We start from the raw sequence: 14,458 nt of genomic DNA on the forward strand, positions 1-14,458 counted from the left end.
GTTTTGTGCTTCTCCAGAGAGATGCAATGCTAAATGTTGCAGTTATGAAACCCAGGTACTGTATGAAATTAACCAAAGAATTGTAATCTCAAACAGTAATATTTCATTATTAGAGGTACTTCAGTACTCTTAGACATGGGCTTTATCATCCATTGCATTTCAGCAACAAGCAGACTATGCATTCACATTTGTTGGCCAGAAAGCAAATAATATATTCCTAAGCACTTTTAACTGAAAAAGGAGATGCAATGTGTTTCCTGGTGTGAACAGTCAAATATGCGAATCATACAAACAAAACATTGGAGGAACACAGTTCCCAGAGTTAGTTGCTACATAACTCTAAAACTGAGCACCACAAGATTGGTCACAATATTAGCACTTATTTCCCCATGCAACACAGATGATGCCCGCAATAGTCCATCCTCACTTCTCAGCTTCTTTGTTTGAAGTCCACAGGATATTCTGAAATACAAGTGCTCTAAAGCTCTAGAATGTCACCTGGTTACTGGTTGAATGTAGTTTTGTGCAATGTTTCTGTATTTAATTGGGTATTTTATGTTTGCAAGCCACTATCTTAAAAAGAAAAACTTTTTACATACAATATTATACTATAAATAAGTATTTATTAGTTTGATTATTAGTAATGATGTAATATCCAATGTTATTATATATATTATAAAGACAGTGTATTTATTACATAGCGTTGGTAAGGTCATTATGTTTGGTTTGTAATAAATTGAAAACATAATTAAACAGAAGTATTCTTCATATAACCAATGTGTGTAGACATAAGGTGTAGTGTATTTTATGGTGCAGAAGTACAGGATAATAATTTGAGTTTAAATTATAAAATGCATTAATGTCATTTGTTTTTTTCCAGGCCTCTTTTCCGGGGAAATTCTGATGTTGACCAGTTAGGGAAGATTTTTGAGTAAGTACCTTTAAGTATAGAATCTTTAAGCACAGCGAAAACGTCTGGCTAAAACAAATATCTAACCCCCACAAAAGCAGACCTCCAAAGATAACTTGAAATTGCGAAGGTGCTGGTTTAGAGCACTGCTGGAGTCCCACAGTCCAGACATGACTGGTTCAAGTCTGGGATATGTCATTCCCCAGTCTGCGGTGCACTGGCTGAGTAAGCTGTTCTGGGAGGGCCTGAAGTTACCCTGAGTTTCCCACTAGCGTGACAGGTGCTTGAGAGCTTGGAGTGCTGTTCTTAATGCACCCTCTACTGCAGGCACTGTGAGACTCAAGTCTCATGGCGTGAAAAAATGGCAGATGACTCTGGCAAGTTTAGGCTTCTGGAGCGAAGTGTGCAGAGCCTTTTCTAGCATTAGTCAGAAGAGCCTCTTGACAAAAGGGCATCTCAAAATGGGTGGCATGAAATGAAAATAGTTGTCAATTCCACATTTTAAAAAAAAAGGCGGTCTGGTCTATCTTGTCAATGCCATGTCTGCAGTTACACAATGTAGGCGCTGCAGTGAAAAAGGAACGTAACCTTTCAGTGGTATTAATTCAGATTTTACTGGGCAATAATGATCTTATCAGATTTCATTGCATCATTTTGTTGTGCTTGAAATTCCGACGGGAAAGATAAACCTGAGATCTAAAAAATAAACACGATTATTTTTTAGTTTTAGAATCTGCCTCTCGGTTTCTTTGAGCATTTCCCGAGATGAGAGCTGAGCCCTTGTTCCGCCTCAGCTTGAGAGTAGGAGTGGCGAAGCCCTGGCGAGATTGCAGGGACAGATACGCCTCTATTGATGCTGTGTGGTCTCTGTGCAGCGTCACTGGGGTTCCCAGTGAGGAGGACTGGCCCAGTGAAGTGGCCCTGCCGAGAACTGCCTTCCCCCAGAGGCCAGCGCAGCCCATTGGGGATTTTGTCCCAGACATCGACGAGCTAGGGAAATCCCTGTTGCTCGTAAGTGTGCCATTTCTTTTCTTCTGCATCTTCTCTGCCTTCCTTTTTTTTGTTTAAAGGTGGCTTCTTCTTGCGTTTTTTATTGATTTCTGTTGATTGCTGGAATGACTAAGAGAACTTTCTGCAGGCCCTTTATGAGGATGTAGTGCTGTCTTAATTAGACTGCTGATCCTTGCTGTAGAGAAAGCAGGAGATCTGTCCAATATACTCCGCACGACTAGGACACATTCAGAAGGTTAACGGACATATGGACACATCCGTGGGCATTTGGATCTGAAAACAGATCAGAAGTTCCAAAAATAAAACGGTGAGCTTCTGCATTCAATTCTGCAGTTAACAAAGCCATGCAAATCAAGGCACAGGAAATGAAATGATGACCCTGAAAAAGCAAACAGTTAGATTCACTGTACATACCTTCAACAGATCCAGAAAGACAGCACTTCTGTCAGAAGACATTTTAAAGTTCGCTTTTGGTCATCTTTTTTCAAATTAGACCCACTTTTGAATTTTACAAAATTGCCCCTTTTACCATGTGAAGGGGGTTAATTATCATAACTAATTATACCCCACACAGTACAAAGTTGCACCGATGTCATTAATGTGCACTATATGCATGTCCCACGCTTTTTAGCTCACTGAGCACCTGTGCTTCCAAAAGACTCACTTAAAAGCCAACGTAGGGGTAGTCGGAGACAACAAAATAAGGCAGAAAAAAATAGCTGAGCACTCAGTGTAGTCAGAAGAGACCAATATGAACACAGTTGCATAAGTTAAATTATTAAATGTATTTAACCTTCCCCTCCCCCTCATCTTTTTTTTTTCTCCGAACAGCAATTTCTGACATTCAGTCCTTCCAAAAGGACATCGGCCTACGCTGCTTTGTCACACCCGTACTTTCAGGACCTGGAGAGCAGCAGTAAGAGTGTGCACTCCCAGACACCCTCCAGCCAGTCTTCCTCGGAGGAGAGAGCAGCCTGAGCGCGCTGTGGACACGCTCCGACTCCAGGCCTCAAGGTGGAGGTCCTGGCTTTCCGGAGGTCGTCGTTTCCAAGGCCGACTGCCCCCCCCCCCTCCTCCCGGTCAGCATATTACCGGTATTGCCGATGTATTTAGAAGAAAAAAGAACACAATTCCTCCGTAAGACCTTATGCTGCTTTGAGAGTAACGTTCAAGAGAGAAACGAGTGTCTTGTTTTTTTGTGATTGTTGTTTTTTTAAATTTTGTTCAAACAATGCAAGGACCCTAGCCGATCGGGTTGTGCCTGGGAAAACTCTGGAGATCCAGACCGCTGCGTCCTTCACCTGCTGTCGTTTTGTCGACATGAAAAGTGCTGCCAACCCCTGCGATGAGCAGCAGACCCAGTCACTGCTCACTGCCTGTTCTTTCAGAGCTGCTCCGGCCTTCCTCAACTCCTGTCCTTACTAGCTGTGCGTGCTGTTGAATGTCTGTCTCGGTGTGTATCTCTGGGAATTTTATTTAGACTTTGGATTTTATTTTAACTGTCCACAGAGAGTGTTAACTTGTAGATAAAACGGGGAATTAAAATACTAAAAAGTAACAGGCCTGCCATCTTGTGGCTGGTGTACACCAGTGCAAGAAGACGTTTCCATTTCTTAAAGGAGTGCTTTCACAAAAACGTTTGGAATTTGATTTCAGATACGTTTGTATTTCACATTAAGTGTGAACCTGACAGGTTATAGTATGATCTTCAGGTATTTTGTATGTTAAACAACTTTGCATATTTTCTGGGACTCTTTACTACTACATTTTTTAAACATTTCTGTTTCTTTCACTTAGCACAGTCTAATACAAATTATTTTACAGATTTCTGAAGTAATATATTTTACAGAATGGGTTACTTTCAAAACGACTTGTTGGTAAAAAGGACTAGTAACTTAAGTTTTTCAGTTCAGTGATTAACGATACAATATAATACATATCATTTTATATAAAATAGTTCTATAAAAGCTATTATTTCTGCTGAAAATATTTAAAATCAATTAAAAATATTAGTGGCATATGGGCCTCTGTGTATTTTCAGAATGTAGAGTTAGCAGTAAAAGTAGTATTATTCAATTCTTCTGTATTTACTTTAGTTTTTGAAGATGTTGAAGCTGCAAAACTGAGGTGTATGTTTGTGTGCCTAGAATTCAACTTTTCAATTAACTTACACACCATGCAAACTGTCGTCAGGTTTTTATTTTGAATGAAACAGGTGAGGGTGATAGTAGAAACAGGGACAAATTGAAAATAATCAATTTGAAAATAATTACAAATAATTCAAACATATTGAAGTATTGAAAATAATCAGTTTGTTTCTAGATTGTTCACTTTTGACTTTTTTGAATCTGAGAAAATAACATCATTTGGAAAGGTTTTTTCTTTATTAAAAGCAAATTTTCTTGAAGGGTAGGTCTTTTATGATAAAAATGTGTACAGTATGTACCACTTCCTCTTTTTTGAAGTCATATGCTGTTTCTGTGGCTAATTCAAGCTCGAAAAATAATTAATATCACATATCACACATATTTTAGTCGCCTGTAAACTTAGACCTTTTCTTCAGTAACCTAGGAAATCCAGAGACTGCTTGACTTAAATAAATTTAAGAGGCACGGTCATAACTTCATCATAAACACTACACAATATGATAAAACAACATGCATAATCCTTACAACCATTTGTGCAAATTATACTAAAGACATGTAATTATTTGTAACGGTTCACAATAATACATAATTCCAGCTGAAAGCTAAGAGCTGGACTCCAGATAGAGAGAAGAATGAAAATGAAGAAAACTCCATTACGGAACAGAGAGCTGACAAGGACTTTCTGTAGATCCAGCTCAGTATCAGTGGTTCTGGTGTGTCTGTGTGAAATTTTGCTATGTGGGTTTTATGCATGTTGTTGTATTGTGTTGCATTGTGTTTCTGAAGGATGTTTGTTTTTATTCTCGATTATGTTAGCAATTGCCTTCGTGTCTGGTCGTGATACGACCAGTGTGGAGGTGACACTGTGATTTATGAAGACGTAGGTGATCCCGTGCTTGCATCTGTGTAGACGTTTGTGAACCAGTAGAAGTGACAGCGATTTACTGGGCTGTAGTGGACAAGACCTGTTGCTGTATTAGCTATAGTGTTAGTGCAGGTGAATAAGGTGTGAAGGGGTGGTAGAGTAGGGTACCCCCTCGCTCTTGGGGTCACTAAGAGAGATGTGTTGACAAAATGAAATGGTGAAGTGGCAAGACGTGTAGTAGAAGACAGAATCCTGAATATTGGATGCAGTTCGCCTTTTAGATGCATGTTTGCATGCAGAGTACGTTGTGAAATTTAAGGAAGCTTTAGATTCCTTCTTTGGCCAGATCACTTTGGCTCAAACAAATGCCCTGTCCATTTGAGCCGTGGTAGAGACGTCAGAATATCTCAGTAAGCCAAGGAGTTTTTAAAACTCCAAACGCTTCTGAAATTCATATGCTTTTATGTACTCGACGGAAATATCAGCCAGCATGAACAGATGTTCCAAAAACAAGTAAAACTCCTCATGCCAAATATACAGTGTGAATCTAAGTATACTTGATATTTACCACACAGAACCATTTTCCCAACAATAACTTTTTCACTCTTAGTGTCACAAGAAAACGGACCCTAGGGGCCATATGAGCTGTTTGTTTATCATTATCATAGTAATTCTAACACAGCATTGAAACAATTTAGAAAAATGTCGATGTGACTCAAAGGTAAAAACTGTTTAAAGCTTTTTGTGAAAAACTTGATTGTGATGAGGTTATTTCACATACACTCCCATGTTCAGACATCAGAATCTGAAGACAGTACAGTAAACGATACAGTGACCTTTCCTTATTTTTCTACTTTGCATACTTTGAGTTTTTCTAAATGCAAATTTAATATTTAAAAACAATTTTAAAAATACGGCTTTAAAATAAATCGTCTTTAATCTACCTTTACTTAGCAAAAGATTTGGAAATTTTGCTTTAAAAACTTGCTAGTGTTATTAGAGGCAATACAGTGCATAGTGCTTAGATCCAATTTAACTTTGTCTGGACATGCAAACATAAGATTGTTAGACTTGTTGAAAGCATGTTGTTGTATCTAAAGTCATGTCTGTTTCTACCACTGTAATTACGATATACTTTAGAACTTTTTAATTCAGTAACATGTTATGAACTGTTGTCCAAACAGCTAGGTCTCTAGTAAATTCAGAGGGTTTCAGTTTCTCCTTACAAAACTTCTGGATTCATCATGCCACATATCCAAAATAAATGTATTAATGATCAAATTTTGGCTCATTTAAAGCTCACTTTTAGACACTGTCAGTATGTTAATAATTTGACTAATTGGTGCAGTCATATGCAAAGAACCTGGATCTGACAGAGAATTGCAAAGCAAATATCCTTTATTGTTGAAGGTGCTGAACAGTGGAAGACATACTGGATATAATTATATTTTGTGTAAATGTGATAAAGCCTGCATTAAAAAAAAAAACATAAAACCATTTATTAAATCACTCAGAAAATAAAGACGTTACTACATTGGGACTACATACTACTTTTGCTTCTGTTTTCAAGCACCATAATCGTAGTTCTTAAAGATAACAGCTTCTATAAATATTATGTTTGTGTTGTTATTGTGGTAAAATTGCAAGGAAAAGGTAAGTGGTAGTACTGCTTCAGTCTGATGTAGCAATGAAATCAAAGAATGTAAAAGTCAAAAATATTTTTTTTCTCTTGCATCTGTATCAAAGTTGGAGGATGACATATCATATGTTGGACAGTTTTAGAAACTTTAGAACACAACAAAGGAGTATTTTTCTGTGGAGACAATGCACTAATGAGACATAAGAATTTCCTTGAGCTCAAAAAAGGTTTTGGATAGTTGAAAAAGAATTCTGGTCTCTGTTTAATCTGAAATACAATTAGGGACATTTCCATGTATTGATGTGTAAGTACTCAGGTTCAGTTTAGAAAGAGTAAAGTCTGACACTCACTTTGCACATTCGGTTTTGTATGAAGTATCAATATTCATATTTTCAGGTTGCTGGACATTAGTGAGCTCAAGTATCTATAGTAATAATGCATTTGTTTTTAAAGCAGGTTGACTGTGCCAGTAAAGGTGTATTCATATTATTTATACACGTTTTAACATTTAGAAAATGTAGAGCTCTAGTTATATAAATACATTTTTCCAGAGTGTGAATGCAGAAGAGTGTGTGTTAGAAACATAGACTGTACATTTGAAAAGGCTCAATAATGATACTAAGCTGTGTAAAACTTCAAATGGGTGGTGAGGTGGAAAGCTAGCTGTAACTTGAAAAGACTTTTATTTTGCTTTTATAAAATGTGAGTAGACTCAGTAATCAGTAAAAAAAAATATTCTGAATATCTCACTAATCGAGTACAAATGTAAAACTAAGGGCACATCTAGGTGAGCTTGTCTCCCACTGGCTAAACCACGTCTTATTAAGCCTCAGAGTGCAGTATCAAGACATCCAGCACAGACACCGTGGCCTAATGCATAGCAAGGTGATTCTGCTGTTAGTGTAATCCTGTTTTGTCTTGAACTGGTGGGAATTGTGTTGAGATTCTTTTGTAGGCAGAGTTGTGAAAATAATTTTGACCAAATCTAGCAAGGCAGGCAGGGGTTTAGGCAAACGGCTCTTTTACACCTGTGACCTACAGCATAGGGCTGCACAGTGAAATGTACAGGTACCACTTACTTAAACTTCTACTATGCGTCATCACACCACAAGAAGAAACCTGCACTCAATTCATGGTTAATTAACAAAGGCATCCAAAGAAATGATAGCCCATGGATATTAAGAGGCAGTCCAAGCAACCAAATCCTGCTGCACATTTATTGTTTTATATAAACTTCCATCACCAATTATTGTTGTACTCACCTGATCTGGAATAGCTAATGGTGGGGTTTTTTACCTCTGAGGGAGTATGAGGAATGTGGAAGGATACCTACCTTCGAGTTCCTCGTCTTGTAACAAGTTACCTTCCCTGACCGCGCGGTGCAGCGCAGAGTTAGCGAGGTAGTGATATGACCCAGGCTCGGACCCGTGATCGGAGAGCTCAGTCTGCACTCAGGTGTGCCACCACACACCCCACTGCCTTCTCCCCCTCTCCAGTTTGCGGCTGCTCCACTCATGCCTCCTCAGGGTTCTCCACTGGTTGGGCAACTGCAAAACAAGATGTTCCAAGTGAGGAGCTGTATCATCAGGTGCTGCCTGCAAGAAACAAGTATCGCTCCTTTCCATTCTGAAAAACAACGCTTCGGCTCTTCAAGCTTCAGTTTGCCCAGATCTCCCTCCAACAGGTGGACACTCTGTCTCACCTGTGTGCCCATTCTCACCTGCTCTGTCCTTTGTTCTCATGTGCTTTTTATCCCTGCCATCTTACAACCTCTCCCTCATGCCTGGAGGAGTTTAAGAGCCTAAACGTTGTAGTAAGAAAATGTTAATCTTATGTTAAGATAAATACTTCACTTGTACCATTGCATCAGTAAAGCAATGAACAATTTCTAATTAAACACCCTCTTCTCGTGGATAGTCTTAACTGAAAAAGACAAGCAAAATCTTTCAATTTTTTTTTCTTTCTCATAGGACTGAATTAAGTATTAATATACTGTATGGATTATATGAACAGTATGTGAGTAACAAATCCTAAGCTTTCTTAAGCTAGTGAGTGTGATTGTACATACCGCGCCATTCTGAGTTTAGAATGACCTTTAATAACACTTGAAATGATTGCTGTATTTACGACAGAGGATGAACCCCTTATTTTCACTGTTTTCTTTTTCCTGGAACGATTTGTATAGAATCACTGTAATTACAACCTGTTATTTTCTGTTATTGTTGTGGGATTTTGTTCTACATTTAACAAAGGCTATCTATGATGGATTTTTAGTATACATTAATCCTCATTACAGAGCAGAAATAAGGAATTTTGCGTTGTTTGTATACTCATGAATACAACGTATTCACTTATGAATGTTAAAACAGAATATTTTCATATCTCAAAAGTATTTTTATTCTAGGTGGTAGAACCAGTTTTCCTCCAAGTGTACAGAATTGACTTAGTTACCATATTTATTGCAACTAATTTCTTTGAATTTTAACAATAGAAAATTACCAAAACCCCATTTAACCAGTACTTCATGTTTCATTACTGAATGTTTCTGTTCCAGCATTGCTTATATTATACCAAATACTCTCACACTCTATGATTATCTTTAGCCCAGCTATTATCAATTTTAATATCATTTTTAATGGAATTGTAATTTTCTATAGCAAAATAAATGAACGAGTTTAGTAATCTGTGTTTTAATGTTTCTAATTGCAGTTCAAAGCATAGATATACTGTCAAATATACTTGGCACCTTTAATTGTGAAGCAGCTCAAAACCTGAGCCCACAAAACAAAGGTTTGCAGATTAAAGGAGTTTCAAGTTTTTTGCTTTGTAGCAAATAATGTTAAATGTGTTAACAGATTTTATTTTTACCCTTTAAGACCAGTTATTTTATTACAAACGTGCTAATTTCACATGTTTAACTATAGGGGTCACAAGATAGTTACAGTACCTGTAGTCTGTTTCACATCATAATTGTGCTTCTGATGTGTAACCTTTCAGATCGTGTGATATGTAATTACTTTTAAGAAGAAGTTTTCAATTCAGTGTTTTCAATTCAGAATTGTGTTTAGAATGTAAATTTGCCAAATGCACAAATTATTAGGACCATTAGTCATATCTTGGTGAAAAGGTTAAATTAAAATTGTGCAGCTTCTGTGCTTTTGATCTCTGAATATAACATTTATCGAAAACGTTTGCTCATGTAGATATTGGACTCGCATGATGTTGTGTGTTTGGAGTTCGGCTTTCTTACGTTTACGTGTCTTTGTAGTGCGTGATTATTTATTCACTTAAGCTTCCTGTGTTTTTCTGTTTCGTTAGCCATATCAGAACAAGAAATCCAAATAATAAAATAAGATGGCGTAATTCTGGATTACCTAAATTCTAGACTGAAGCGTAGTGCAGGCATGACGGGTTTGTAATGTTGCTCCAGCTATAATTATCTTGACAAGTGCTTAGTTGAGGAAATAATAGGTTTTCTTGAACTGTAAAAGATTTTAGTACATTTTTCTTAAAGAACTGAGAATGCTTCTCGACCCCCAAATTGCACTAAGCGTAGCGATTTGTGTATATAACGGCGGTTACCCCCAGAAATGTAAAAATGCCTGGTGCTATCAAATATTCACGGAAAATCAGAAAGGGAGGTCTTATCCCTTTAGGGTACGGTGAGATTATATTGGTGCTGGAGCCCAGTGGTGTCTGTTTTACTGTATACATATACTGTAAACTTGAAGCTGTTATTCCCAAAACAGTGATGTCAGGATGTGGTGCTAAAACGTGGCATATGCTGTTCATTGCACAGCAGGTGTACAGTTTCACTGACAATGCTGCACAGAACTCCCTTTGCTGCACAAGAGAAAAAATAAAACAGTTCTGAATTTTTCTCACCCAATTTATTTCACTCACGGAAGAGCACAGATTTTAAACCATCGCACATTGCATCGTATACTGTTCTTGAGACAGAAGTTATTACAGTACTTAGTTTCAGTAAATACCATGTGTAGGGAGGGGGGGCTCTCTGGAAACTAGATAGATTCTATGATTATTTAATTAACATTTTTATGGAAATCATTCAGTATTTGTTTCACATAAATTTGAGACTTAAACAAATGGGATACAGAATACACATGTACAATATACAGCATATTTGGCTTTTTCGGGAAATATTTTATCTTGGCGCCTGGTGATTCTACAGTATCCAGTTAAATGACACACATTGCTAAAACTATTTCTAGATCTCACAATCAGATTCAGTGTTGAATTTAAAACCTGGATCGCTTCTGGGATAGCTGGATTATTGTATGCTGGCTGTATTTATGCTTCACTTGTAAAACTGTTACTATGTGCAGTTTTTGTCACTGAAATTGAATTTTGGCGTACAATGGACAGACATATCGTTTATGCCCAAAACACATTTTGTGTTAAGCTTTTTAGAGGTTATTTACTGATCTTGATTTATCTTAGCAGTGGATCCAAAAATGTAATATTTTGCTGATTTCTAAATAAAAGTGTATACACTTTTTTTGTTGGGTCTGGTTTCATTGCGATAGTGGATATACTATACTTTGGAGTTATTGATGGTGTTCCTATTATCTGATTAGTAAGAGGCAGGTAAACTGCTACGTAGGTGCCACACATATCTCGTCGAGTATGACGGCTCTGATATTGAATCGGAGCTTTTTCTTCCATGTGAACTGGAAGGCATACAGCATTTCAAGAGAAATGTAATCGGGAGGATTAACAATCTTTGGAAAGTTTGAGAATGCTCATGTACGTTTTTATACAACAACAAAAAAATATATCTTTTGGATCATTACCAAATTAAATGTTTACAAACTTGTTTAAAACAATTTTGAAACAATAAAGGTTAGAGTTAAAAAGCTTTAAAAGCGATTTTACGAGTAGCATTTTAAGTGAACGTTAAATTGAACGGTGTCATATGATTCTTGTTGCACCGTATGCAGTATACAGTACATTTTACAGTTACAGATACAGTATATATTTTCGTTGGTGTTTTTCAGAAAACAGAAAGCTTGATTGGTGTAAACTATTTACTCTGCTGTACACAGACACGTCTGTATCTCTCGAGACGTGTAAAATATGACGTCTTTTACGTTTTACGTGAGAGACGTTATTAATTCTGGTAATGGATCAGAAAGCCAGCTGGTCATTCCAGCAAAGGAATTTTTTTTAAATGTCTTTAAAGGCAGAATATAACATTTTAAGGACATTTGTAGGTTTTTTTTTATTTTGGATTATGATCTGTGATACAGAAATAAGATGAGCGTTTCGCTTTCTTAAGGATCACCGCAATTTATCCCATTATACGGCGGTTTATATCATTATACTTTATGTACTGTATAATTATATAATAGCGCAGTATTACAAATAGTATAATTTTAACACAAATTATACTATTTGCATTACTGTGTCAATCGAGATCTGAATCACCGTGTAAACAAAGTAATCTCTTTCACTTTAGAAAGATTGCCCACTTAATAAATTAAAGTGTTCTTATTGTTATTCATAATTATGTTAAAGTCGTGTTTTGTAATGGAAACCGTTTTGTAATGGAAACCTGTCAAAAGGTTATTTAATACTGTAGGTAAAACTGCATGTTGTTAAAATTTACATTTTCTTTGATCTTTGTTTAAACAACACACACATGCCTGGAATTAAAAGATTCTTAGTAACTATTATATATATTAAGTTTTTCTTTAATGTGTAAAATACTTTTTACCCAATTTTATTTTTAGCTTTATTTTTTGATTCCTGCCAAATCACTCCTTGAATGTTTGTACCATATTGCTTAGAATTTAACTTGTAATCTGTGAAGAAAATTTTATTCATTTTTAGTTTTTTTTAAAATGTTTTCACATTTTGGGGCCGGAGGCATTTTTGCTTTTTTTTTTTTGCGTGGAAAGAAAATGTTCTTTTTATTAGTTTTCAAAACTGGTTTGCTGCTAATTCTGTACTGTGCTCTGGTCCATACCTTGTGAGACTTAGCTAATCAAAAAACAAGGGCTGGTAAAAGATTCTTCCATTGACAAAAGCTGCTTAATGTTGTGCTTGTAAGAGGTAGCTCCAATTGCTTGACATTTTTATTTTTGTAAAATAAAAATTAGAGTGTGTAATAAATCCTTGCACGTTTAATTTTATTGTACTGTGAACATTTCTGAGCACTCTGTGGGTAAGAGCTGATTTACAAAGAAGGGCAAAAAGACTTTGATCCAACAGTAGCTAAAAGGTAAGTCGTAGAGCCCCAGTGACTCACTGGGCCAGAGATCATCCTGGCTTCTGCAGTGTTAAGTCAACTAAAGTGCACTGAACTCCAAACTTCCGCAGATATAGGACAAAGTTTCATCTCAGACGCTACCCTACACCCCCGCCAAGCATGATCTTACAATAAATCCAACACAATCCACGGTTTGCAGAAACGAGACAGTCTTCTGCGCCTGTGACTACCTGCTATGTTAACATTGACCACTGAGCTTGGAATGTGAACACTGAATTCTGGGAAGTATCGGACAGCTCTCTCCCTGGTCGTCCATTACTTGTCTTCTTAAACCTTATTACCTTTGCAATTTGTCATTGACCTCAGACATCTTTGTATTTATTCTCCAAATGTTGTGCCGGCCCCTTTTCATACTGTTTGGCATCTCAAGAAGCTGTTGTCAGTTCTGAGGCAGTTGGACGGGGCCTTACTGGGAGTCACAGAAGAGGATGACTTACTTCTTTGGGGAAATGATTTCATACTCTGTACTCTATTCCCATTGATTCAAGGAGAATTCACTCTGTGCACCTGGCATTGAGCTTCAAGTTGGCCCTTTATGAATTACCAGCTTTCAAATGGCTAAGAGATTCAGAGCAGCCTAGGAGCTCTTGTGCTCAATTATAACACAATATATGTGCATTTCTCAGCATGCAAAGGTTATTCACGTCCCCTAGTCATTTCTAAGTAATGGAAAAAAGTGATTCTCACTTCTGTGTATATTAACAAATCTTCTCCCTTGCTCCTCTGGAAAACCTAGTTCTGTGCAAACATTCATTCATCTGGAACATAACTTTATATAACTTATTCATATGACTTTAGTCTAACTCTGGTTTAAACACATTTTGAAATGCTGTTCAGTAATATTCTTAAAATGATCAAGTAATAGGTTTATTCCATGCTGAAAAAAAGAAAAAACACAACATTTTGGCCGTGGAGCCTTCTTCAGGTGTCATCATTCTTAAAATTATGTTTAAAATGAGTGACGTGAAGCTAGACTAGCAAGAGGGTTAAAAAGAAATACATCTTTTGCCACTACATTTCACTAAAATTACATCAAAGTTTTTTTTTTCTTTTATGTGCATTTATGAATTGAGTGGTGGAAAATAATTTAGTGTATAAATAAAATATTTTCAACAAAGTAAACGGGTGATCTGGCATGGATAATGTTGACTCAGTAGACGTCTTTGGAATGAACAGTGAAACGCGAAATGGAGGACACAGGTGGAAAGGATGCACACACACAGACACTTCTTTACACACAGGGCTGTGGGAGTGTTGAAAAAGCTAATCAGCCAAAGTGTTGAAGACGCTGCTACCCTGGCGTCTTTCAAGAAACAGCTAGATAAATTCCTCGGCTCAAATACCTACTAGCAATCAGACGGTCTAATCTCATTGGTAACCTTTCCACTTTTTCTATGTTGATTACGATCTGTTCTAGAACATTACTGACACGTCATAATGAAATATAGAATTATTACCAGTACCACCTGCAGAGTCGTATAAATCGTGTTAAAAATACCTTTATATTTTGTTTAGAAAGAACAGAATGAATACTTTGTAGCTTGATTTCGTCAGATCTCAGGATCTCAGCAAGGCTGGGAAAGGAGAGCCTTGT

The 14,458-nt window shown here is 36.9% G+C and overlaps 1 protein-coding gene across 6 annotated transcripts in view; it reads left to right on the top strand.

Annotated features, from left to right (window-relative positions):
• cdk6 (cyclin dependent kinase 6) overlaps positions 1–12,707 on the top strand; it is a 76,994-nt gene extending 64,287 nt beyond the window's left edge. For all 6 annotated transcript variants that reach the window (XM_015358090.2, XM_015358088.2, XM_015358089.2 and 3 more), the window contains 3 exons: positions 881–931; positions 1,786–1,921; positions 2,753–12,707. In XM_015358090.2, the coding sequence (XP_015213576.1) occupies positions 881–931; positions 1,786–1,921; positions 2,753–2,899 (334 nt within the window). In that variant the 3' untranslated portion in view covers positions 2,900–12,707. The remainder of the gene's footprint in view (positions 1–880; positions 932–1,785; positions 1,922–2,752) is intronic.
• Positions 12,708–14,458: the final 1,751 nt, after the last annotated feature.

This window comes from Lepisosteus oculatus, chromosome 10 (genome assembly GCF_040954835.1).
Source record: "Lepisosteus oculatus isolate fLepOcu1 chromosome 10, fLepOcu1.hap2, whole genome shotgun sequence".
In the NCBI taxonomy this organism is placed as follows: Eukaryota; Metazoa; Chordata; class Actinopteri; order Semionotiformes; family Lepisosteidae; genus Lepisosteus; species Lepisosteus oculatus.